The 27,157-nt window shown below is 44.5% G+C and overlaps 1 protein-coding gene across 2 annotated transcripts in view; it reads left to right on the top strand.

Annotated features, from left to right (window-relative positions):
* Positions 1-27,157, top strand: part of MFSD1 (major facilitator superfamily domain containing 1) — a 144,144-nt gene that overhangs the window by 54,341 nt on the left and 62,646 nt on the right. For both annotated transcript variants that reach the window (XM_086944219.1, XM_086944220.1), the window contains exons 6-8: positions 6,443-6,551; positions 7,446-7,548; positions 7,759-7,857. In XM_086944219.1, the coding sequence (XP_086800345.1) occupies positions 6,443-6,551; positions 7,446-7,548; positions 7,759-7,857 (311 nt within the window). The remainder of the gene's footprint in view (positions 1-6,442; positions 6,552-7,445; positions 7,549-7,758; positions 7,858-27,157) is intronic.

Below are 27,157 nucleotides of genomic sequence, written 5' to 3'. Positions count from 1 at the left end.
AGTTTGACCCCAGTCTATGGTAAGATTGATTATGTTTCCTACAGTATGCACAGAATGTCAAAACGTATTGATAAACACAGAGAATGTCTTGATATTGTGGAGAGGAGGCTGAAGATTTTCAGGCCACAACTGTGGGAAGTCAGAAACAGATGGAGAAACTCATATTGACCCTACCAATAAAGTCTGAAGACTTGAAAGCCTGCTCCTGTGTATAGTTGTGCGTGCTCACTGCTCCTTGGATCCATGTCCCGTGCTGGGGGCTAAGCCTCTTCCAATTACAGCACGTCTACCTAACTATAGGGACAGAGAGACCCTGTGCTACGTCGCACTAGAGAAGTACAGACTCTCCGCTACGAGGGTGCGGAGCTATCCTTTCCCCCTGATTTTACCCCACATGTGCAAGAGGCAAGCAGGCAGTTTTTACTGGCGAAAAGGAAACTATGTGAACTTCACATGGAATATGCAATGCTTTTACCCATCACTACTAAGAGTAGCTGTTGATGAAAAGACCTGAGGCCAGATGTACGACAGATGCGCAAATGGGTTTTAGACCCCTTTTAGCGCATGCAAAAAACTTGTGGCCCATGTATTAACCCTATTTTGTGAGTTGCTAATTAAATAGTGTTAGAATGGGATCTCTGTTTGGCTAAGGCTTGCACCAAAGCCAGGTAGAGACCACCACTCTAGTCAGGGCAAGGGAGTTACACACAGCAACAACATATTAGGCACACCACAAAAAGAACTCCACACAAGGTTTTATCAAAAATAACCTTTGTATTATCATAAAACACATTAGAATAGTACTCACACAATATACACTGTGCCATTTGGCACTGGGCAATATTTACAGGGGATTATATACACATGACCGGGCCACTTGGACCACTTTCCGAACCATCACTTAGTGAAGATAGTAAATGTAGAACATAGAATAAACTTAGAACACAACCAGTAATTACTAGCAAACATTGTACTCAATCATATTATGTACATAAGCCTAAATCATATTAGACCATAACCTCCTAAGCATAACTCGCATTTGGAAATAATCTCACTAGCATAAACCACAGTAGACAAATAACCTCATACCTAAACCACACTAAAGAATAATTGAAACATAAACACAGTATTCAAAACCTCTTAGTCATAAAACCGCCCTAAGGCATAAATCTCGGTGCGTAAAACAATACATGAATTCCTGCGCACCTACATAATCACATTAGGGCCTGGCGCCCTACAAAACTAACAGTCCCCCTGGCCAACTGGCCTTCTCAAAGGGGCTCAAATGCCCTACGTCCCAAATATCAGAGCTGCTGCCAAGGCAGCGGAATCCATGTGCGCGAATGCGGTGGGGCAGAGGAGTGCATCTCACTCCTATCTCAATCAAAAATGCCCCCAAAGAATGAATGACCTAACCGTAGCAGCTAGCACTAAGTGCTGCGCAGCTGTGAATATCAAATGAAGCCTGGCACCACTGTGCCCTCCAAACAGTTATGCAAAAACGTACTGGGGCCTGGCATTGCTGTGCCTTCTGGACCCCCACTGGGGCTCCCTCTAAATACAATTGGCCCCCCAACATTGGAGCGGCCCGCTCTCTGGCGGGTCTGCTCGGAAAATGGCACTACTGGCGTGCCTATCATGGAGCCCCTCTCAGGCTCTTGAAATCATTAGCCACTGCCCCCACGCGTTGGAGCTGCCCGCAATGGGGGGTCCGCTCTGAGAAATGAAGCAGACAGCATGCCTTACTCGGCACCAACCAAGGCCACACCGAGCCTCTCTCACCTGGGCTCTGCTTCTCGAGGCGGCATCCTCTCCAACGCGGCAATCATCAGGAGAGCCCCACTCCTCGGGGACTCCTTCTCCATTTGGTCACCGGGGCAGCAGCAGGGCATCGCTCAGCCAGCTCCTCTCCGCAGCGGGGGCATGCGCGGGGCTTCCCTCGCAAAACCGAAAGTCCTGCCCACCGTCAGGCACCACGTTGCCTGACTTCCTCCTGGCCGTGGCGTTAATTCCTCAGCGGCAATGCGGGGTGGGTACTTGCCCATCAATTAAAGCCACAAAGCGGGGTGGGCACCCGCTAGTGAGTACAAATGCTGGGTGGGCACCCGCTAATCAAAGCATGCATAAATCAGCGGGGTGGACTCCCGCTTGGCCACGAAGCACAGAGGAATCCCTACGCCGAGGATCCCCTCTCAATAAAGTGCAGCCCGGCGCTGCTAAGCCCACGCATTCCTCCTAATGGGAGTTTAAAGAAATAAAGTGCTCTCCAGGGCTAGGAGCCACAGCTCCTCAGCAAAAGTCCATGAGAGATCCAGGGGGCCCACGGAGGCAAACCCTCATGACAGCCCCCCCCTGGGCCCCAGCAGCAGCACGCCCCTCCAGGAACAGCACCAAAGTACAAAACATTTTCATGAGGTCACAGCCCCTATACTAATTCCTTTGTCTCAAGTGCAGGGCATGGGGGAGAACCAGATGAAACTGGCTCAGGGGAGAATTGGAGCACTTTGTTTTGCCAGCTCCTCTTCCCCTTTGTCAGCTGGGGTCTAGGTGATCAGACACCACAGGGGGCGGAGCCAGCTTTGCCTAGGGCGACACCATCCTATTCAGAGTCAGGGATTATCCCTCCCACTACTCTCAGCCCAGATGTCCTATTCAGCCCAGCGCTGACTCATCCTGGCCCTCCTGGAGCCACACACACCTTCCAGCTCCTGTCACTCACAAGCCAGACATGCAATTCATATCAGGTAGGCAGACACATAGCACACAGAAATGCCAACTTCTAAAAGTGGCATTTTTAAAATAACCACAATACATCTGCACACCATTGTGCAGCATTTATTCACACAATTTCATACATACCAGACTTGACCATACTGCTCCTCTCATAACAGGAATTACCACTGACACACACTGATCATGGAATCCCCAATGCATTTCTATGGGAGGGTAGGCCAACCTTACAAATGTGACACAGAGAGTGCACGCACTTTACAGTGGACCACAGTGCTAAAGTGCCCAGAGGCATAAAACCACCTATACTAGGTCAGAGGAAAGGCAAAAAGTTTAGGGGTGAACCTGCCAAAAAGGGCCAAGTCCAACAAATAGCAACTCACAAGAAATGTATTTATGTATTTATTTTATTTTTAGAGTTTTCTATTGCGCAGACCAGACCCATGGTAGGGTATCAGAGCGTTTTACAATGAGTACACAGAACGAATAAAACAATTATCAAGATGGGGTTAGTGACTTGCTATTAGGAAGGGGCGTTCCGAGGGCGTCCCTTCCTAATAGCAATAGTCTGAACCCTATATAAGAATGTTTTGCGACCGGATTTGCAGTCGCAAAACACTCACAGTTTACCTCCCTCTTCAAGAGGGTGGTAAACCATTCGCAAATGGGAAGGGGTCCCCAGGGGACCCCTTCCCCTTTGTGAATGGGTGCACATACATTTTTTCAGAGCAGGCAGTGGTTCCAGGGACTACTACCTGCCCTTAAAAAAATGAAACAAAAATATTGATTTTTTTTTTTCTTTTTGAATGCATCCCGTTTTCCTTTAAGGAAAACGAGATGCATTTAAAAAAAACTGCTTTATTTCAAGTGCATGGAGGTCTGCTGACCCCAGCAGGCCACCATCCCTGGGAGTGCCATCCATTCCCAATGAGGACGCAAATTGCGACAGCCTCATTAATATGCATATGCAGATGATACGCATCTGTATGCCCGCAAACCGGAGCTTAACATGTCTTGAGTTGTTCGTGAAGTGGTGCAATTTGGCGGACACTCTGGACTGTGTATCAATTGGAAAAAATAGCTGATTTCAACTTACTGAGGCTACGTTGCCCACCCAAATAGAGTTTCTGCTCCAATAGACCACCAAGTCTGGACGCTATGTAGGTGTTCCGGTCTACACTGATGCAGAAGTATTCATATGTGTAACCTATGTCAGGGCTGTGCAGCGGCTTTCCGAAGCAGTTGACCGATAGGCGCGACTTCCGCTCTCTCTTATTGGTCGAATAGCAATTATGGAAATGGTCGTGCTTCCACTCTTTTTGTTTCTCTTTACTAATATACCAATTTTGTTACATTCTATGCTCTCTTTACTGGTGCGTCTGGCATGGGCCGGCAAACGGCCTCGCATGCCGTGGGCCACACTTACTCTACCTTACTCCGCAGGTGGACTTAATGCACCTGATTTTGAGGTATATTATAGAGCTGCACAGACTGTTCGCACATTTTTGGCTACATAGCCCATCTGATCTACCACATTTGCACCTGGAGCATGATGGAGCAGCCCTCTGTCTCTCTCTCAATTCCTTCTTCCTTCCACGATATTGACCCTGTAGGTGTCAAGAGGTACCTCTTGAAGAAATCGGCAGATATGCAGCAGATCACTCTGCTTTATTCCCCACGATTACCTGTGGAATGGCGTGGGTGATTCCCACTGGGAAGGGAAAGGGCAGTGATCGAGGCGCTACGTGAGCTCGGGATAAGATGCGTGGGGATTTTTTTTTGCTCTCTTTCACACAGGTAAGGTGCTTCGCAACTGGGAGCAGATTCAGCTACAAGTAAATGACCTAACCTTGCTTAACTAATTTCATTGTTACCGTGCACATCATTCACTGTGCACACTGTTAGTTAAGTTGTCTGATCCTCTGGAAGGGCCCCCTCTCACATATCTATTGCAGGCCAGTCCCTCCGAAGAGCGATATCAATATTATACGCTTTTGCACAAGAGGGTAAGCGCTCAGGTTTATCTAAAGCTTGTCAGGAATGGCAAGATGGTTTGGGTACAGAAATAACCGAGAAACAATGTGCCTACTGCTGCTCGGTAGTTTGTACCGTCTCGTCGAATGGGCATCATCTGAGTATATTATACTCCAGCACGCTTGTTCAAATATGGATTGAGGGATGATTCCTGTTGCCCTCAGTGTGTGACAGAGGGTGCTGATTTCATGCATTTGGCATGGCATTGCCCTAGGGTACATTGTATTTGGCTTGCAATATTTGAAATTTTGTGTGATATTACAGTTGATGCACTGCCTAGGGCACCTCTGGTAGTGCTATTGGGTTATGACTGTGATGTGCCGAAGTCTTTTCGGTGACTATTGGCAGTGGGTCTCCTACTGGCGAGGCTATGCAATGGATGAAAGTCCCTCTGCCGACTGTATCGGAATGGCCTGCGGACATGACATATTGCAATATGCAGTCTGATGCTTATAATGCACTTATGCCGCCATGTAGCCATCCACGAGATATATGGGGACCGTTTCGGGCGTTGTTGAGCCACATGAGTGAAATTACAGATGGTCGCAAGCTTTGGATAGTTATGGAAACTATGGTGTGACAGAATGCTTCCGAGATGTGTGTATTGCTGTGTTGATCTGAGGATAATAGCACACTTTTTTGGGGGTTGAGAATGTGTCATTGTACTGTTAAGGATTACTTCTGGCATTCCTTGTCTTATTCTTGCTGGTTTTGGTGTGGCTGGCAGGTCACTCGCTTAGGCTTTAATATCATACCCATTCTGCTTTGTAAACCTCATCATGGTTGTTCATATAACTGCTCTGTACTGTAGCTGAATGCCTATAAATGCTGCATTGGTCATTAATATGCAAAATGATAAATTAAGTTTAAAAAAAGTTGTATGGATTGCTATAGGTCACATAAATAATATAGCAGTCAATTGTGTTCTGTCATTCGTTGACTTACAAATCTTTTTTCATTTGGCAACATTTCCTATTCCCTGCACTCTTTTAATGCTGTATTGCAACTCTCTTGGAGCCTTCCCAGTTCCAAGCTGGATTAGATGCATTATAAAAATTTAGCTTGGGGTCTTTCCAGTCTCTTTTCGTTGCTTATAAAATGCAAACTTTCTATTTGCTTTCCATTCCTCTGTGGTGCGATGAATTGGCTGTTTTGTTAAAAAAAAATTGGTGTGCTGTCAGTGAAGGATGAACAGGTATCATCTTCCACTAATCCATAAACCTCACAGTATGTCATTAGCAATAGCAAATACTTTTGGCACCATTTGAGGTTTTCGCAATGCTTGCTCATTTTTATTTTACCTTCTCGCTTGGCTTATTTCAGTTTCGCTTATTTCTCTTATCTGCTTACAAGATAAAAATGATAAAAGCGGCGAGCACACCAATAACCTACTTTGAAAAAGATAAGTATTCTGATCTTTGTTAAGGGGATTGATTAGATTTCACACATATAGGCAGCCTTGTTTTTTGGTGGTACCCAAAAAGGTTACCTCTGACGTGTATATGACTGAGACATCCAAAGGCGCTAAAAAATATATCCTGCAGCCAAAGTCTTTAGACTGAAGGGGCACCAGATCCCATCTGTCGGAAATTAAGATTTTTATTTGATTTCTTGTATTTTAAATGCTCAGTTTTTATGTTGCCTACCTGCACATTGTAACGTTTACTCTTTTTCATAGGATTGGTGGGGAGTCTTTAGCTGTGGCCCAGAACACCTATGCCGTCAGTTGGTTCAAAGGGAAAGAATTAAATCTTGTTTTTGGATTGCAACTGAGCATGGCCAGAGTTGTAAGTTTAAGTATGATGTCTACAATATTTAAGTTCAGCGGTCTATTTTAAAGCTGATTTGTCACAATTTCCAATGTTTTTGGTTTATTATTGCACATTATTGTTCCGTTAGATGTTCTTTCACAAGTTAGTGCATGCCTTTTGTGTCTACCTGCACATGTAAATGTAAAATGGCAGCATTTGTAAACTGCACAGCTAACTCCGGAGCGGTGTCCCGGCGGTGGGGGCTGTCGAGAAGATTAAGCAAGCTATTGCCTAGAGTCACATGGTGCAGGGCTAACATGCCGCCGGAGCCGGGGATCGAACCGTGCACCCTGTGGTATGGAGTTAGGCACCCTGGCCGCTGTGCCACACCTCTTGCACATATTTTTACATGGATTAATTGTTTGACGTTCTAGAAAATAACTTTTTCTGTTGGCCCCTAGTTGGAAAATGGGAATTCGAATGGAGGTAGTGTGGCACTAGGCCCCTAAAACTCTTTCCATTTTGCCCCAAGATGAACATGCAATGGGTTGAGAAAAACTCGCCCTGTCTTAATGTTTAAAAATGTTAAATGAACCTAATTTCAATGTCTCCCTTTGCTATACTAGAACAGTTCTGGTATTGTTCCTTTGGCAGTGATTGCTTTGTCACGCTGTAGTCCTTCAGCAATTAGGTAATTTATCAAATATATATAATTGGTAACATGCTGATTTTAGTTTAAGCATGACAGCCTACAAAATTGCTTTTTCCAAAGTTCTTTGGACCAATATGAAAAAAAAATTGAAACCTTGTTAGCACCGGATATAGCTAATTAATTCTTGTTTTTTTTGTGACAGCAGTCACTGAATGCTTGGTTTTGATGGCTTTTCTGGAAAAAGCCATATTTTATTTTCTTGTTTATTTCTTTTGCAGGGGAGCACAGTGAACATGAATGTAATGGCCTTGGTTTACGAGCGTGTTATGGCAATGGTGGGCTCCATGGGACATACGACATTGGGAATCACACTCATGATTGGTTAGTTAATGTCACCCCTTCTGACCTATTTCTGGGGACATCTGTTTGAGTGTATATCTGCAACATTTCTCTCATGCGCATTGATATTTAATGTTTCTAAAATAGAGTAGATGCATTGAAGCGAGCCCAGTACAATGCTACTCATTTTATTCTGGTGCGTAAAAGTTTCTTCTTGCTGTAAAGTAAACGTTGCTTTCTTTTTTTCTACAGGTGCTGTAACATGCATCTTTTCTTTGACGTGTGCACTTGTTCTTGGCTACTTAGACAGGAGAGCTGAAAAATTACTCAATAAGGAGCAAGGAAAAACGGGTAAATTAATATATTTGAATCGTTAACACAAGGTAGATAATAAAGGCTTGATATATCAAAAGTTTTTTTCTCATTCTGTGTCTTTGGGGACATTTTTTTGATACCGACATTGAAGACAGATGATCCAGCATGTTGTCTACCTAGACTGTCTTGTTGATCTATTTCATATGAATCCTGACTTATAGGGCTCCCACCAATCCATATAATCGATTAGCCAACACCTTTACCAGTATCTCAACTTCAAAGGTTAGTTGTGATATGGGCCTATGAGGAGAGTTCTTCAGGCTTCTCACCTTCCTTATGGATTAATGTTAAACATTAGAAGGATGTACTCAGCTATATTGATAGAAAGTAATTTGTATATTTTTGAGGGAAATCTGTTCACTTTGGTAGAGTTCTCTCTCTTACTCCTTTAGGCTGATCAATCACTACTTATTTCTCCACCACTGGTTCTGTAGTAGATTTTGGTATTTCTCTTATGTTTGATATGTGTTTGTTTCGTCCACAAGCCTTGGCTTTGGAGATACGCTCCCTCCAACCGAAAAAGTTTTCATCATTATCTGTATCCTTCGTTAGTGGCTTCATTAACTCTGTATCCTGGAGTTCCATCAAGTCTTAAGCCACTTGGTGCACCCGCCGCCCTACTGCTCAAAGGAGTAGCCATGTGTGAGCGATCTGAGATGACGCTTGACAAAATGTCCTAATCTTTGACCGTACTCCTGTGGGATGAATAAATAGTCCAACCTAGAGGATGACGTGTACTTGAGTAAAACGTGTACTTCCTGTGCTTTTCTCCAGAGGACTTCTTAGCCTACAGCAGAGGTTAACCCCTTTTGTTGTGTCAGGTTTATCTTGTGACAAACCCCTCTGTCCCGGATGTCCTGTCAGTCCTGGGATTGATCTCTAAATTAAAATCTGCACCTACCACAAAGATGATTTCTGGCACCTGTAACAGCACTGCACCTATCGTTTCCCCAATAGCTTTGAGTGTGGGCAGCGTGTTAACCAATATAGCTGCTACCTGTTCTCCAGCTCATGTGCCCACCAAAGCCACATAACAGCTATGTGCATCAATCTATGTATGCTGCACTTGGAAAGGGGTTTGATAATCTACTACTTTACCAGTGATCATAAACAAGCACTCGCTCCAAAGACCCACTGACCTCATATTCCCGTGCAGCAAGTTCCAAATTGATTGGCTTTCAAATGCATAAAGTCCCTATCTGATGAACTTCAAACTTGACATCAATCTATGCGGGACTGTGCATATTCACCCACTGGCGGTGATAGAGCGCGCAGGTCACCCGGGTCACGATTTTACCAATTATTCCCCACGCACTGGGCCCATGGCGCGAGTAAAACGAGTACTGAGTTTGCGTGAACCGGGTGATTTCTTGCACGCCACTATGAGTAATTCAGGGGGTGCCTCTGACACCACTTACTATACATGTACCTGACTTACCACAGGCACATTACTCCTGATGGATCAGGAGCTAGCAGTGGATAGGTGACAGGTTTCCTAAAAGGGAACAAAACTTTACATATATCAAGTACGTTTATCCACACGTTTTTTTGAAAATGACCACAGACACCTGATGAGTTTTTAACGTTTATCAAAAGATTTCAGAATGAATATGCCAAAAGGACAAGCCAAATACACAATAATACATCTAGAGTAAAAATCAATACCATAAAGTAACTATGGATTAGGGTAAGTATCATTTGAGGAAGTTGAGAACACTGATAAGCAATAGGCTATTCACCGCAAACTTAAACTAGGGCAAGAGACATAAAACAGGGCCTAATATGAGTATTTAACTAGGCTAGTTATTCTATTCTTACTGAAACTCACTGCAAACTTGCTAAGGGAAAAAAAGGGAAAATTGGAACATACTATTATAATATGACAATTTTAATAATGACCTATGGGTAGGGGAGAAAGTGGAACAATTCTAATAAAACTCTTGCATATACGTTGCTAACAAAGCAATAAAGCAGTATCACAGGCAAGAGTGCTTTATTAAGAAAAGGGAGAGAGAAAGAGAGAGAGAGAAAAGACGTAAACCCACTGTTCGATATTTACCGAAGTAGGAATGAGGACTAACCCTGGCCACGGGTCAGTTTGGAAGACGGGGACAAGGACCCTCAAGGAATGGAATACCAGAATGCGAGCAGGTACAGCTCACGGACAGTCAGGACAGGATACCCCTCAGGTTTGGGTCAGGGCTGGGCTTCCCAAGGTACGACCAACACCCACAGCTTCGGATGCAACGCCTGCGTTACCCCTCTCTGCAAGTAATCCGCCAGTTACCCCGATTGGATTTTCGAATTTTCCCCAGCAAAGTGCTTCGCCAGCACTTAAGACTATTTCCACCCCTAGGAAATTGTGGAAAGTATGGACAGAGTGCTCCGCAGCACTCTGAGATTGAGCACCTATAGAGTTCGTAGGGTCAGTGACAGGTCTGCTACTCGGACAAGTCGGACAATTTCCTAAGCTAAACTAGGGCAATTATACTGTTTGGGCACCCTTAGACCACCCACTAATGTTGCAAGTGACAATTCCTCACATTACGATTGGTCAGGAGAGGTGATGTGATCATTGTTACCTCCTAGAATTCAGTGTTCCCATCATACATAATAATTTCTGCCTACCCGCCCCTTGGGTTCACGTTCCCATGCATAGGAATACAGCAAGACAATACAGTACATAGCAGGCAGCAACAGTGTTGCTTCGTCCAAGGTAAGATTTAGTCTCCTGGAGATGCTTCCCAGGCGCATTGGGCTTCTGGAGCCAGCTGGCTTGTTTTAGCTTCTGCGCAAAGAGGTTTCTCTCAGGTCACATGACAGTTCTCAGAGGAGCTTCATCATGGCGTAGCTCATGTGTTACCGGCCCCCCAAAGACGCGATACATGAAAAGTAAGCGAGAACAAATTAGAATCATACATAAAAATGATCACACTGTATACCGTGATAGATTTAAACACACCCCTTAATTTATAACAGCAATAGTATTAAAGTTTAGTGCGAAAAGACAGATAGGCGAAAGCAGCGGTAGCAAGCAGAGAGCGTGGTGAGAGACAAGCGGCCATCTTTGCATCAGTGCGCATGAGCAACACAATCCCTCCAAAATGCGAGTGCGTCACATCACATGGGTATGACCGACGCATGCGCAGACTGGATTTCTGCGAAGCAGCCATTTCCTTAGTGCAAGCATTGTGAGGATGAAAAGACACACAGTCAAGCCTCTTGGGGACACCCGCGTGTGGGGGGAAATGCTAAATAAATGACGGACAGTTGGATTAATATGATTATACGTTAGGCGAGGTTCCTGAATGAGAGCAAGTCGCTTTACGTGCGAATCCTTGCTCCATCAATCCCCTCTTTGATGATATTTACTATCATCACTACAAAGGAAACAGATGCCAACTTTCATTCTTCCATATCATGCATCTCAATCTCGACAAATTTATTATTTAGTTTTCTCTCGGCTTCTCTATGAGAGTGGTGATTCTTTACCTTTTTGTATATTTGATTCCTTGGTTCTTCTAATTCTAACTCATCAATGTTTCTTTTCACCCCTCTCTTATTTACTGTGTACTTCTTTTTACATTTTTGGCATTTACAGCAGATGAATATGATCAGAACAAACACACCTATTCCGATTATTGGCATCAGTATTTTCCACAGAAGATTTTTACCTAAGTTAGAAAACCAACTACCTATTGAGGAGAGACCTCCAGTCAGTCTCGTCCAGGCACTGTCAACCTCTAATGGTTTGAGCTCTTTTTCTAAATTAGTTATATTTCTCACGTATCTTTTAAGTTCGATACTTTTATCAGGTATGTAGGTGCAACAATGTTGCGCCTTCAGCATTCTACAGACTCCGCCCTCTTTTGCCAATAAGGTGTCAAGAGCAAGTCGATTCTGCAAAACCATTGATCTGATCGCAACCATTTCAGTATTGACCAGCAGGAATCCAGCAGCAGTGTCAGTAGATAACCGATCCACTACTGTAGACAGTTTGCAAATTCTGTGTGTGTTCAGAACTACCCCCATTCCAGGTATCAGTGCACTGAATATATCACCTATGATTTCTCCTACACTCTCACGTTTACTACGCACTAAGCCATTAGTATCTTCATCATTGCTTCCAGCTGCATTATTCACATGGTATATTTTCGGGAAAACAATGCCAAAGTAGCAGCTTCCATACCAGTGATCCGGCAATTTAAAGTAAGCCTTGTTCCCACATATATAATATATTCCGGGAAACACAGGTTCTGACCCATTTTTGAAACCCCAACCTCCAATTACCTTATAATTATGTTCACACTCGCTGGAACCAATGAATACATTGTTATAATATTCTGTCCTTTCTATATGGAGACAAAGTTTTCCCTTCCGTTCAAAATCCAGCAACAAAGCAGGATTAGCTTCGCCTTGTGAGGTGTTGTCCATGTGCTCGGCCCATCTAGGGACTCTATCCTTTTCATTATTTGCCTTTTTCTGAAACTTTTCCCTCCTTCTGTCTGCCATTTTTATAAACATCTTTTCCTGCTCTTGCAAGGAACAGGTCAGATTCTCTTGTCGTGCTTCATCTAAGTCTATGTCACCTATAGTCAGGAAGTATTCTCCCATGTAACGGGTTACCTCACTTTTAACGTGTACGAGGTTCAGGTGTCCTCTAATAGGAAGTTCAGAAAATACTACGTCAGCATTTGAATAGTAGTACTGCAAAGTGCTTCTATAAAACAAACTAGCTAATATACTGCAGGAAATTCCGTAGGTTAGGGGTAAGTGGTGATATGTCACACCTTCAGCTACAGACGTGGGTAGCTTCATGCAGACATAACAGTCTTCTATTTCCATAGCTTCTACATAATGCACTAGCAAGTTAGCAAATACATTTAGATGTGTCCGGTTTCTCATCTTGTGAAAGTGTAGTCCACCCTCATCTGATGCTTCTAAATTCGGTCGTGTGTGTCTCAGACTAACTTGGTTGTCACGTCGTTCTAAGCTTCGTGGTGTCTCTGCAGTCTGTGCAACGTCTGTCTCTAATATTTCAGGCTCAGTAGGGGACAGGTTAGGATCTTTACTTATCATAAGAGGTATAAAGACTGTTAATCCTATCCACATCACTATTAGCATAGCTACACTGCATAAGCATATCTTACAGCAAGTTTTACAACACCCAAATCTGGACCTTCCAGCTACGTTTGAATCAGACATTTTATCTTACAGGTGGCTTTTGCAACCCCTCTTTGTTTCTTTTCACCAAAGCTTCGCTCTGTTTTGTCTCAAGGAGGGTCTTCGTCCGAACTCCGATCAGTGATGGACTCTTCGTCACTTTTGCCACTGCGATTGGGCTCATCAATTTCTTCCAGCACCAGGTATGTCCATTCGGGGCTCCGATACAGTCTGTTCTGTTTCTTCACTCTGTCGCTCTTTCTCAGAGACTTGCCTCGGGCTGCTTTTCTTTCACTCTCAGCCCTCTTACGGTCTTTCAGTTTTTCCTCGACTGTTTTTATTCGGAGTCTTAGCCTTTTGACGTACCTGGGTGTACTTTTGCTTCTGTGACTTTCAGTGGTCGAGGACACTTGGCCTTCCTCGTGCACTCTTTTTATTTTTTCTTTGCGTTTGACAGAGTCTATTTCCCTTCCTGTCTGACTAGTTCCAGGTCTTTCATCTATTTCTTCTGCCTGGTCCTCAAACTTGCCCTGTTCAGGTTCGTTTTGTATGTTTTCTTTGTTCTCAGGTGAACTGGATTCTGGATCCTGAACAACTTCGTCTATTTCTATCTGCTCTGATTCATGCACCTCGTTCCCTTCATTTTCTTCCGCATGAACATCTACTTTGACCTCTATCTGTCCCTTTCCAGACTCCGGAGTCTCGGGAGGAGTGTCGATGTCTTGATCTGTCCCTACTTGGCCTAATTCCTGATCAGGTGTGATGTGATTCTCGTTGACCTGACCTTCGTCCTCTAGTTCTGTCTCACCTGGACTATCCCACTCACTGTCTAGGTAGGAATATTTCCTGGTTCGTATTGGATCATGAACCGGGTCGTCGGCAGGGTACCACTCAACGTCTCGACTTGTGCTCGGCAGTTCGATGTCAGCGAGATCCGGACTCTTCAGGAGTCTCCTCAGCAGGGCTGCCTTCAGCTTCAGTCGCGTTTTCTCCGGTCACCCGCTTAGTGTGGCTGGCATGGATCCACTTCGGCATACCAGCACACTTTACAGCAGTAGTGGTGACAAGGATCACTTGTCTTGGCTTTCCCCACTTTGGTCCAAGGCAACTCTTCCGGGTGTATTTCTTTAACACCACCCAATCACCTGGTTGAAGCTTATGCGCTGGAGTCTTGGGCCAGTCGTCAGCTGTCTCTCCAATCTGGTGGGAGATAGAACGCACTTGGTCACCCAGTTGCTTGCAGTATTCTAGCACCAAATCATCAGTAATGCTTAGCAGTTTGTGTCCAGGTACCCATGCTTGTCGCATCACTCTCCCCATTAGTACCTCATGGGGGCTCAAGCCTGTTTTTCGATTTGGAATACTTCTCAGACTCATCAGCACAAGGGGCAAAGCTTCTGTCCAGTTCATTTTGGTAGAATCACACATCTTCGCCAACCTGGACTTTATCGTGCCATTTATCTGTTCAACCACCCCTGACGCCTCGGGATGGTAGGCACAGTGCAGTCTTTGCTTCATCTTAAAGGCCTTACAGAGCTCTTCTAGGACATCGTTGGCAAAATGCCCACCTTGGTCTGTTTCAATCGTCTCAGGAATGCCGAACCTAGGTATCAATTCCCTGAGCAATAATTTCGCTACAGTCAAGGCATCATTTTTCTTTGCTGGGTAAGCCTCCACCCACCGGGAAAATAGGCACACTATGACCAGGACATACCTATATCCCTTGCATTTTGGCATGGTTATAAAGTCCGCCTGCATCCTAACAAAAGGACCTACTGCCTTTCCGATGGTACTTTGCTCTACTACAGTCCTCTTTCCTGCATTGAATTGCTGACACACTAGGCACCTCTGGCAAAACCTTTCCGCCTGGTTCCTAAACCTTGAATTGTAGAACACTTTGTCAAACACACAGCACATGGCGTCCCTTCCCATATGTGTAGGTTCATGTATCATCCTGACCATGGGATCTATCAGGCTGTCGGGCAGCACAGGCACTCCAGTTTTGTTTACCACCACACCGTCATTCCTCACTCTGCATTCATTCTCACTCCACCTGCCTTTTTCTTCCCTGTCTGTTAACTGTTGTAGGTCTTTCAACTCATCCCACGTTGACACATTATCAAACAACATCAGTTGGCAGCTGTGTCCACCCCATAACCCAATTTGGAGGGACATTTGGTATCGGGCACAAAACTGTGCGATTTGGTCAGCGTACCTATTCCCGGCTGTCACATCATCATTTCCGGATCTGTGAGCCGCACACTTGACCACAGCCAATTCTTTGGGCAATTGAATAGCTTTCAGTAATTCTTGTACCACCTTTCCGTTTCTGATAGGGGTACCTGAGGAAGTCATGAATTCTCTTTGTACCATAGCTGGCCGAAGTCATGAACAACCCCGTAACAGTACTGACTGTCAGTATAAACAGTTATTCTTTTGTTTTTTCCTCTCCTACAGGCTCTTGTCAATGCGATGAGCTCTGCTACCTGTGCAGATTTCACCTCGCATAGGTAAGAGGCTTCTATGGTGTTGGTCAGTGTGACTACAGCATAGGCAGCACACAGACCTCCACTCTCATGTCTTAAACATGAGCCGTCAACAAACACAGTAAGATCCCCATCAAGCAATGCTACTTCTCGAGTGTCAGGACGGGGCTTAGTGCTGAATTCTGTCAGATCAATGCAGTTATGTTCCGTTTCATCCTCGTCGTCTTTTTCCAGAGGAACAGGTAATAGAGTTGCTGGGTTTAAGACATTGCACCGAGAAATGGTTACATTCTCAGCACCAATCAGAATTCTCTCATACTTAGTCAGCCGACTAGGCGTGAGGTACTGAGTCTTGGTTCTGGTCAGTAAAATTACAACAGAATGTGGAACATACACAGTGACAGGATGTCCCATGACAATATTCTCACTCTGTTCTAGACTGACGCAAGTAGCAGCTACTGCTTTCAAGCATCCGGGCAATCCAGCAGCCACTGGATCTAGAGTGGCTGAGAAATAGGCTACAGGACGTCTGACCAGCCCATGCTCCTGGGTCAGGACCGAGAGCGCACAATTTTCTCTGGTGTCACAGAACAGTTCAAAACGCTTGGAGTAATCCGGCATACCTAATGCAGGAGCGGTACATAGACAATTTCTCAGTGTCACCCACGCGTTCATGCTTTCACTGTCCCAACTGACTGGGTCTTCCACTCCTTTCTTGGTCATTTTTATCAAAGGCTTAGCTAGAGTTGCGAATCCCACAATCCATTGCCTGCAGTACCCCACAACTCCTAAAAACATTCTCACTTCTTTCTGAGTTCGGGGTAGGTCCATTGCTTTAATTATTTTGATCCTTTCTGTGGTGACTTTTCGGATCCCTTTCTCTATCTGGTGCCCCAGATATTTTACCGAATTCTTGCAAAACTGTAATTTGTCAGGGGAAACTTTATGTCCTCCTTTTCCTAGGTGATTTAGCAAGGTGATGGTGTCAGTGACACAGTCAGTTTGAGTTTTAGATGCCACTAAAAGGTCATCTATGTACTGCACCAAAACACTCTCTTGGCAGGACTAGAGATTCAAGGCATTTCTTTAGTATCTGGTTGAAAATCGATGGACTTTCAGTGTACCCTTGAGGGACGCGATTCCAGACATAGATATGGCTGTCCAATTCAAAACTAAAAAGAAACTTGCTTTCCGGATGCAATGGGATGGAAAAGAATGCATGACACAAGTCAATGACAGTGAACCATTCCGCATTCCAAGGAATCTGATATAGGATCACTGCAGGGTTGGGCACAATGGGACAGCAAGGTACAACAATTTGGTTTACCTTGCGCAGGTCCTGCACTACTCGGTACTTTCCACTAGGCTTTTTAATCCCAATGATGGGTGAATTGCAGGGACTGCTCATTACTTCTTCTATGATTTCTGCTTCAAGCAACCTGGTAATTTCAATTGCGACTCCTGCTTTTACTTCTGCACTCATTTTGTACTGCCTTGTTTTGGGGTATACTGCATTTGCTTTTATTGCGATTTTAACTGGGTCCACGTTTGCCATTAAGCCTACATCTTTTCCCGTGAAATCCCACACTTCTGGTACCACTCTTAACTGGAGCTCTTCAGGCAAGTCTTCAACTGACAAGGTTTTAATGTCAGCGTCAGGCCTTACTAACATTAGTTTGTACAAACCATCTTCATCGGGGGTCTGAATTTCGACACCTTTTGGTGAGCAAAAGATGGTGCAATTCATTTTGCACAACAAATCGCGTCCTAATAGGTTCACAGGACTAGAGTCACAGACCACAAATCTGTGCATTTCTTTAAAGTTTCCTATGGAGATTTCCATAGGCTCAGTTACTGGAGTACTTATTATTTGATTTGAGACGCCCACTACTTGGATTGCTTCTCCCGAGAGGGGTAGGTTAGGAACATCCACTGTTCTCACAGTGGACCGGGTAGCACCAGTGTCCAACAGAAAGGTGACGTCTTTTCCTTCAACCTTTCCTTCAATGTATGGTCCAGTCTGGTCTACCGGTAAGGAGGCGCCAAGTACGCACTCCTTGTCCTCCCCCCTCAGGCCCCGTCAATCTTGTTCATCACAGAGGAAAGAATCATTTAATAGGTACTGTGGAATCGCTGCATTGCTTCCATTCTCTCCTTCCCATATCTCCGCCCTTTCATTCTGCTGGCCCTGATTCTTATAATTCTGTCTAGGAGCGCGAGGTACTGGAGGTAGCTTTACCTGTTGCTGGTTCTTTCTTGTCCCCTCTTTCTGCACCTGTGGATTTAAACCATTTATAGGGGCATTACCGGCCTGCAGGTGTGGACACTCGTCTCTCCAATGCCCTAACTGGCCGCACCCGTGGCAGGGGAACTTCTTCATAGCCTCTTCCCGACTCATTTTTGCCCGAGGCTTCCCTCCTCCCCCAGCAGTGGCATTCTGAGCATTATTATTGGAATTTAATTTACTTAACTGTTTTTCTTGTTGTTCAGCCAATTTCACCTGGGCCCACATAACCTTCTCCTTGAGGGCCTTCTTTTTATTCTCGATTTCATCTTCGCAGTATTTTGCGTATTTCAGGACATCATCTATGGGCTTCCCCTGCCAACTTATTTTATTATCTCGAATCCATTGGGATATTTCAGCCCTTAATCCTAGTACAAATCTGTAGCTGAAATGGGTCATGTCCTTCATGTCTACATTATCGATACCACTGTAAGTTTTGAATACTTGCAGTAACCTTTCATAGAAGGAATGGACAGTTTCATCTCGCTCTTGGGTAGTTCTATCTATCCGGGTCCAATCGGTTTCCTTTGCAGGTACCTTTTTCTTGAGGTATTGTATGACTTGCTCATACTTCCTCATTACTTCAGGTGCGGGAGCTCCAGTCTTTTCGTCTCTCGCATATTCCTCACTAGGCCAATCAATTTCAATTTTGCAGTCGGTCCACAAATCTACAGGGACCACAATGTCGAAAAACCCATCCAGGTCTTTCAATAGGCATTTTTGAACTTTTATGAAGCGTTCAACCTGTCTGTACCAGTCAACTGGTTTCTCTCGTAATTTCGGGAAGTCATTAGTAAATGACACAATATCCTGTCGGGACCAAGGGACATGGACATACTTTCCCCCCGGGACCTCTCTCATGGGACACAATTTTTCTGCGGGAGGTACTTCTTTTAGCACATATTCTGAAGCCTGGGATTTTGCCCTGCTGTCTTCCTTTTTCTTTGCCCACCGGGTTCTCCATTTCCCTACATCCCCCCCATTTCTGTAAGAGTTTTAATAATTCTTTTATCTGGATCTGTTTTCCTCCCACATTCAAGCTTTCTAAGTCTTTGTCCGAAAAATCTACTCTGTAAGGTTTCTGAAGGATTTTGGAGCGACTGACATCTATTCCCATTTCCGTGGCTGTGTCCATCAGTCTCTCATGGAGCAATCTAGCGTTTCTGGTAAGGTTTTTACTGATGAACAGTAACTCTTCTTCGCTGAAGGAGTTTAAACGGTCTAATCCTACATTTCCAGCCATCATCTCTTCTATTTCTATTCTTAGCTTATAGATTTCTAATGGTTTGGGTTGGGGAGTGGTCTCTTTCTCTAATTCTTTGGTCCATCTGTCTAATTCTTCTGGGGACACCACCGTGGCACTCCTAACCCCAGACGTACTTTCAATCAGAACCTCTTTTGCCCTACTCTGACTTCTTGCCCCCGACATGCTAGTTCTAGGTTCCCTAATGGGCATATCCATCAGGACCACTGATTCGCACTCACTTTCTTGGTCATCATCTATGAGCACTTCTTTTCTCGGGGGAGGAATGCTGGGAGTTGGCATGTTTGGGGTCATGACGGGAGGACGAGGACTAGCCAGGTTATCCCTATAAAGAGGAATGGCGGGTCCAATAGTTACTGGGATAGTCAGGGAATCTGGATGAGGATGTATCTGGGCTATGGTCCGGACCAAATCATCTCGCTGTCTAACCAGGGCTTCCTTCTCTTGTTCTCGCAAAGCCCTTTCTACGGATTTGTCATGCAATACTTGGGGTACCAAGGGAGGGTAAATACTTGGGGCAGTCGGAGTAATCAATCGAGGTGGGCCTTCTCCAAACGGCTGATAATTCGGGACCGTGGATTTAGGTCTGCAAAACCCATCCCCTTCACTGGTCTTGCTATCCGTACCCGTTCCATCTGTCTCACTATCCCTCCGACATCTGGGATATTTGGCAAACGGGTTTGGTGAACTTAAAGGCTCGGACTCTGCTACATAGGGAGGTGGGTTTTTCATCAACAAATCTTCTAGGTGCTCATCTTCTGAGTCCCCTACAGGCATTAAGTGATGGGTTTTCTCTTTACTTTTTCCTTTCCCTTGTTCTAATACCCCCATCATTGGAAACAAACCCTCCACCATCATGCTTTGTCTCCAATGTTTCATTTTCTGCTCTTTGGTTTCTCTATGGACCCTTGGATACCACTTGCTCACTCCCTTGTCCATCCGGGGTCTATCTCTCTCCAAAGCCTCAATTTCCCATTCTTCTAGAGCCTCGTACTGAGTTAATCTGGGTCTGGGATGTAGTTCATTCATGCGGGTCCTCAAGTTAAACAGAATCCTACCATTAAACGTACCATCAATAGGAAACGCTAGGACTCCGTCATCTGCAGTATACTTGGCCCAATTCTCTAGCCATACACAGGTATGATACCCCTTTTCAAACATCATGAAGGAAGCAGGAGTATTCGGCGGAGGAATGATCACACCCTCCCTCGTTCTAATGGGCTTATCTGTTTTGAAGAAATTCTTTACCTTGTCGGCAAATGACATTTTTCTCTTTATTCCATACATCATGTGCGGTCTACCTCGTATAATCTGTTCCTTTTAGAAGCCTGAGTTTTGTGGGTTAGGTAAGAACTCAGGATACCACATATGCCTTTCCAGGCTCACTTCTAACTCTGCCTGATTAATCTTGTTTACTTTTGTACTTCCAATGCTAGCGCGACTTTTATTTTGTAGAAACCAATCAACACTGCGAATACAAAATTTCTAGTCCAATGGGTGCGCGGCCTTTCGCGAGACCAGGTCTCACGCTCCGGCACTCACCCCTCCCTTACAAATTCAGCTTCACTACACACCCGCTGTCTTGACCAATACCAGCGCGGCACGGAGTGACGTCAGAGCAGTCTTCCGACCGACTCCCTCCTTCACAAGGTAACGGAAACTTTTAACTTTTCCTAAAGTGCGAATGCAAATCTTAGTCAACAACACACAACGATTGCCACTGTGTCTGAGTGTCCTAAATAGAGAGAAAAATTTCCTTTCACTACAAGTAAACCACTTCTGTCTACTTTTCATTCACTCCGGATAGACTTCCTTGCCTACCCTCTCACACGAGTAATACAGACCCCGTTATTCTCCTGACTCATCCACTTCTTTCCGGGATATCTACTGAGCCAGGATTTCACCAGCGGACTATGTTACTTACCAGTCAAGCCTCAGAGACCCTATTACTCCTCCCACATGTGACCCTTACTAGGTGATATCACAAGGGAAGTTTTATACAAAGGACTCGTGACTATCAGTTATACAGATGCAAAAAGATCCTAATTAGTGCTTCCAGGTATTCCTAACCCTACACTAATGACTCTAAACAAGTGACCTTTCCAGCTAACCGGATTCTACTCACCGTTAGCTATATACTTCCCCGGGGATTCGGACTACACTGAACGCTTACAAACAGTTCTTTGTTAATACGACATGTAACACTTATAGCAGCAATGCAACAATCATATACATTTACCAAAAACTTTATAATAATGCAAAAATATTTGAACCAATACAGTAGAAAAATCAGCAGCACATTTATTTTTCACGGTTGGTTTATCCACTATCCTATCTACCTATCTTAACTAGTCCTAACCATAGCTCTGCTACCAGGAAATTACTGATAGAGGGCGCAGGTCACCCGGGTCACGATTTTACCAATTATTCCCCACGCACTGGGCCCCTGGCGCGAGTAAAACGAGTACTGAGTTTGCTTGAACCGGGTGATTTCTTGCACGCCACTATGAGTAATTCAGGGGGTGCCTCTGACACCACTTACTATACATGTACCTGACTTACCACAGGCACATTACTCCTGATGGATCAGGAGCTAGCAGTGGATAGGTGACAGGTTTCCTAAAAGGGAACAAAACTTTACATATATCAAGTACGTTTATCCACACGTTTTTTTGAAAATGACCACAGACACCTGATGAGTTTTTAACGTTTATCAAAAGATTTCAGAATGAATATGCCAAAAGGACAAGCCAAATACACAATAATACATCTAGAGTAAAAATCAATACCATAAAGTAACTATGGATTAGGGTAAGTATCATTTGAGGAAGTTGAGAACACTGATAAGCAATAGGCTATTCACCGCAAACTTAAACTAGGGCAAGAGACATAAAACAGGGCCTAATATGAGTATTTAACTAGGCTAGTTATTCTATTCTTACTGAAACTCACTGCAAACTTGCTAAGGGAAAAAAAGGGAAAATTGGAACATACTATTATAATATGACAATTTTAATAATGACCTATGGGTAGGGGAGAAAGTGGAACAATTCTAATAAAACTCTTGCATATACGTTGCTAACAAAGCAATAAAGCAGTATCACAGGCAAGAGTGCTTTATTAAGAAAAGGGAGAGAGAAAGAGAGAGAGAGAAAAGACGTAAACCCACTGTTCGATATTTACCTAAGTAGGAATGAGGACTAACCCTGGCCACGGGTCAGTTTGGAAGACGGGGACAAGGACCCTCAAGGAATGGAATACCAGAATGCGAGCAGGTACAGCTCACGGACAGTCAGGACAGGATACCCCTCAGGTTTGGGTCAGGGCTGGGCTTCCCAAGGTACGACCAACACCCACAGCTTCGGATGCAACGCCTGCGTTACCCCTCTCTGCAAGTAATCCGCCAGTAACCCCGATTGGATTTTCGAATTTTCCCTAGCAAAGTGCTTCGCCAGCACTTAAGACTATTTCCACCCCTAGGAAATTGTGGAAAGTATGGACAGAGTGCTCCGCAGCACTCTGAGATTGAGCACCTATAGAGTTCGTAGGGTCAGTGACAGGTCTGCTACTCGGACAAGTCGGACAATTTCCTAAGCTAAACTAGGGCAATTATACTGTTTGGGCACCCTTAGACCACCCACTAATGTTGCAAGTGACAATTCCTCACATTACGATTGGTCAGGAGAGGTGATGTGATCATTGTTACCTCCTAGAATTCAGTGTTCCCATCATACATAATAATTTCTGCCTACCCGCCCCTTGGGTTCACGTTCCCATGCATAGGAATACAGCAAGACAATACAGTACATAGCAGGCAGCAACAGTGTTGCTTCGTCCAAGGTAAGATTTAGTCTCCTGGAGATGCTTCCCAGGCGCATTGGGCTTCTGGAGCCAGCTGGCTTGTTTTAGCTTCTGCGCAAAGAGGTTTCTCTCAGGTCACATGACAGTTCTCAGAGGAGCTTCATCATGGCGTAGCTCATGTGTTACCGGCCCCCCAAAGACGCGATACATGAAAAGTAAGCGAGAACAAATTAGAATCATACATAAAAATGATCACACTGTATACCGTGATAGATTTAAACACACCCCTTAATTTATAACAGCAATAGTATTAAAGTTTAGTGCGAAAAGACAGATAGGCGAAAGCAGCGGTAGCAAGCAGAGAGCGTGGTGAGAGACAAGCGGCCATCTTTGCATCAGTGCGCATGAGCAACACAATCCCTCCAAAATGCGAGTGCGTCACATCACATGGGTATGACCGACGCATGCGCAGACTGGATTTCTGCGAAGCAGCCATTTCCTTAGTGCAAGCATTGTGAGGATGAAAAGACACACAGGCAAGCCTCTTGGGGACACCAGCGTGTGGGGGGGAAATGCTAAATAAATGACGGACAGTTGGATTAATATGATTATACGTTAGGCGAGGTTCCTGAATGAGAGCAAGTCGCTTTACGTGCGAATCCTTGCTCCATCAGCGGTAAGTATAAAACTACTAGAAAAAGGGGTGGGGCCTTGTTTATTCTATCTTGTGTATCTTTTGTTACTTAACCTTGTAATAGTTTAGGTATTACCTTTTACTAAATTCTTGGCTTGTTCCACATTACACTCATTCTCAACGTTTGTGTTGTAATATCTATATATTAGTTCACTCACTTGTCCCTAGGTGCTTTCTGATTCATCTACTTCTGAGTATGGCGCCTTTGGATGGGAACCTTTGTTAGTGTCCTGTATCACTTTCCTCTGTTTTCCATTGTCCTGTTTTCACCTGGTGTGAAGTCAGTCAAGTGCCAGATGACGGTTCTGCTACTTACCTCAGTGCCGACATTGGATGCCCGTCCCATCCTTCAAACTCACTACCAGGCATCATCAAGAAACAGGAAGTACAATATTCTCCCCTATTCTATGGCACATTCACACCAGGCACTGCATTGTATGCTTGATCTCCAATTTTTTAGTCTTAATTTTTTACTGCCTAGAACATGCATTCCTTCCACTGCATTTACTGTGTGAAGTACGAAAAAAAATACTTTTGCACCCTCCTTCTCTAAGGGACCACAGGTTCTTCCTCTCTGCCGAATGACTTCTCTATCTCGGAAATTAGAAATCCTCGTAATTATTGCTCGTGGGTGTGCTTCTGGCTTTGTACTGGGCACAGGAGCACAATGTGTCTTCTTTACTGAGAAAAAGGATGCGAGCTTCTAGGAGATTTTGTGATGTGTTTGGCTAATATCTCAGTGCCCCTCTGTCCTCTCTTGGATGCCCACAATGCAGATTTATTTCTCATTACTATGGTCCTCTGCATCCTCAACCGTAGTTGCCAAATGTAATGTTAGCCGTCTTTTATCTTTAGACTGCCTCTTTGAGTGCTTTTGCTTACACAGACAACTGGTTAGCTTTATTTTCCACTTTACCACCATGGTCTGAGATTTTATGAAAGTCAGCTCACCAGAGATTCAATTTAAGTTATCTTGTTCCTGTTCTTGGGACCTGGAATCTCAAATCACTTTTTGAGTGTTCTTTATCATTGGTTCTGGCTCTTGTTTCTTCCTTTCCCCTGGTGACCGCGCTCCTATCATATATGTGAAGCTTGCTTTGTTGATAATTCTGTGCCTGGGTGTTGCAGTCTTTTCCCATCTTTAGTCTCTGCAGGTTAGCAGATTGAGGCTTCTCTCACATACTTGCTGTTCCTACTTTATAGAGTTCACTTTGTGTTGTGGTCACAGAGTGCTGTACTCATGTCCTCTCTAATACCTTTTATAAAGTAATTTCTCATTCATCTCTTTGTGGTGTCTCAATATGGTAGTCTCTACATGGTCATCACTCTAGGTGCAGTGCAACCACAAATTTTGGTGATTATGTTCTTGTGTCTGCTTCTCCTTCAGCACTGTCCAGCAAGAGTTTCTCCTCAGAAAAAATTGGGGGGGGGGGGGGGAGGGGGGCTGAAGGTGGAGCACCACGCGAACCAGAGGCCTGCCGCCTACCAGTGAGCCATTAAACCTGGGGCGTTTAGGCCAGTCTCATCTAGGGCCTTCTACTGCAGCACACAAACACTCACTGCAGCTTGTCAAGTACCTTGTGTGAGTTCCCACTTCCATCTGCCCCATCTAGCCCTCCCTCTTAGGTCCGCAGTCTGTCCACGGTTCTCCCTCGATCATGACAGCAGATAAGGCATCTTAGCTAAGGAAATCCCGGATTTGTTCAGTGCCTTATTCTTCCTTCTGAAACAGCAGGTGTTCTGTTTCCTACATCAAAAGATGTGCTTCCCTCTTTCAGCCAGGGCGCCAAGTTCATGGAGACGTAGCTCCTGCACTGGCAGAGGAAGGCCTTGTGTTGTACCTCCAAGACTGTCTCAACTCCTGCTGCTCCTCTAATGCATGGTCTCTTCCTGTCACTTCTTTGGACTTCCCACCCATGCTTCTATTGCTGTCTCTTCTGCACCTTGTGGGGGCCTATAGACTTTAGGGCTGGGTCCAACCTTACCACGTCTCACCCTCCTGCACCCGCCATGGGCGGGTGTCCTGTGTCTATTTTGGTTGGGGCCCCTGTTCTCAACATAGATGCTCTTTTTGTCAAACATATTACTTTTCACACAGGTACTTAAAAGTGATCCAAAAACTTGGCTCTGGGTCTGGATCATGCAGGATATTGGATGACCAGTCGGGAGTGTCCTTAAGGCGTGGCCTTATTGATGATGAATCAGCCTTGCCCATAACAATATCACAGCCTTGGCACTAGTGCTGACTTGCTGTCACTGGCAAGTTGGATTATTTTTGATTAATTTGAAAGTGTGCTATTACATGATTTCATTTACATTTAGCGCATCATCGTGCATTGAAGTAGGAAACCACAGGTGACATAGATTTGTTACATTACACATTGAATAGGTTAACTGCAATGATGTAGTCTGGTACAATAGTCTGTTATTGTCAAATTCTTTGCCTTCTTTATTCCTTCTGTTAAAGTAAAGCTCAAGATTGGGGTGGGGGGGCCATGTGTAGGCTTTATCTTTCTCACAATAGGTGGACAGCGGAACATCGTGAGTTAAAGGATCTGCGATTGTTGTTACGTAAATTATTGTTCTCCCTGGACCGGAAACAAGTCGTTGGGTATGCCCAGACATTGGTCCCGGGCTCACTTTGCCACTGGATTCAAGCTAGCCTGGCTCATGGGGAGTGATGCTCCAAAACCGGTCTCAGGATGCTTGTTTGCGGTCCGGGGGGCGGCTGGCTTGGCAGTTCGGGCTGGACTGTTCCCATTGGGGACAGGGTCAAGACTGATTTGCATATGGCTTGGTCTAAACTGGGGTGGCTTGGTGAGCGAAAGAACGATGGATTTAACCCAGATCTCTTGACTGGGGGGGTTAATGTTTGATTTGCTCTGCATTCCATCCATCATCTGTGTGTCTTTTGCTGATTCAAGGCAGATCACTGAAAGTACATTGAGCGAAACTATGGAACATCCTCCCCAAGGACCTCAGACTGATCAAATACCTCTCCTTAAAATCTATAGCGATTCCTTCTCAACCAGCAAACTTCATTAATCTATTTAGCCTCTGGAAAATGATGCTGTGTCCCATACCAACCTTTCTAACTCTTCTCCTCTCCTCTTCCAATTTCCTACATACATTATCTACCTCTAAAACATTTTGCTTCTCCCCAGAATTCTATTACTTTTCTTTCTTTCTGAGACCTTTGCACCCTTTTGCCCGAACTACTCTCCCTACTTTCATACAATGATTATGTTCCCATTTTGTTCCCACTCCCGATTCTCCCTTTTGTCACTTTCATATTTTCTTAAATGTGTCTTGACAATTCAGATTTTTATCTTTCACTGCAGTTTTATTTCCCCGTCTGATGTACTGAATAGTCTTGATCACAACTGATTATATCCTTACATGCTTTTAATTATCTGATGTGACCCCCAGCACTTGCTGTACACAACAAATAATAAAATAAACAAACTTAGGGTTTTTTGAATCTCCTTTCCTCTGAGCTCCTTTCAGGCTAGTTCTAGGCAAAATGTAATTGGTCTTTGTGGCAGCAATGGAAGGTCTCCTAATGATATTGAAGACATCAGTGT

Source organism: Lissotriton vulgaris, chromosome 11 (genome assembly GCF_964263255.1).
Source record: "Lissotriton vulgaris chromosome 11, aLisVul1.2, whole genome shotgun sequence".
Taxonomy (NCBI): domain Eukaryota; kingdom Metazoa; phylum Chordata; class Amphibia; order Caudata; family Salamandridae; genus Lissotriton; species Lissotriton vulgaris.
This window is presented reverse-complemented; position numbering and strand designations above follow the sequence as displayed.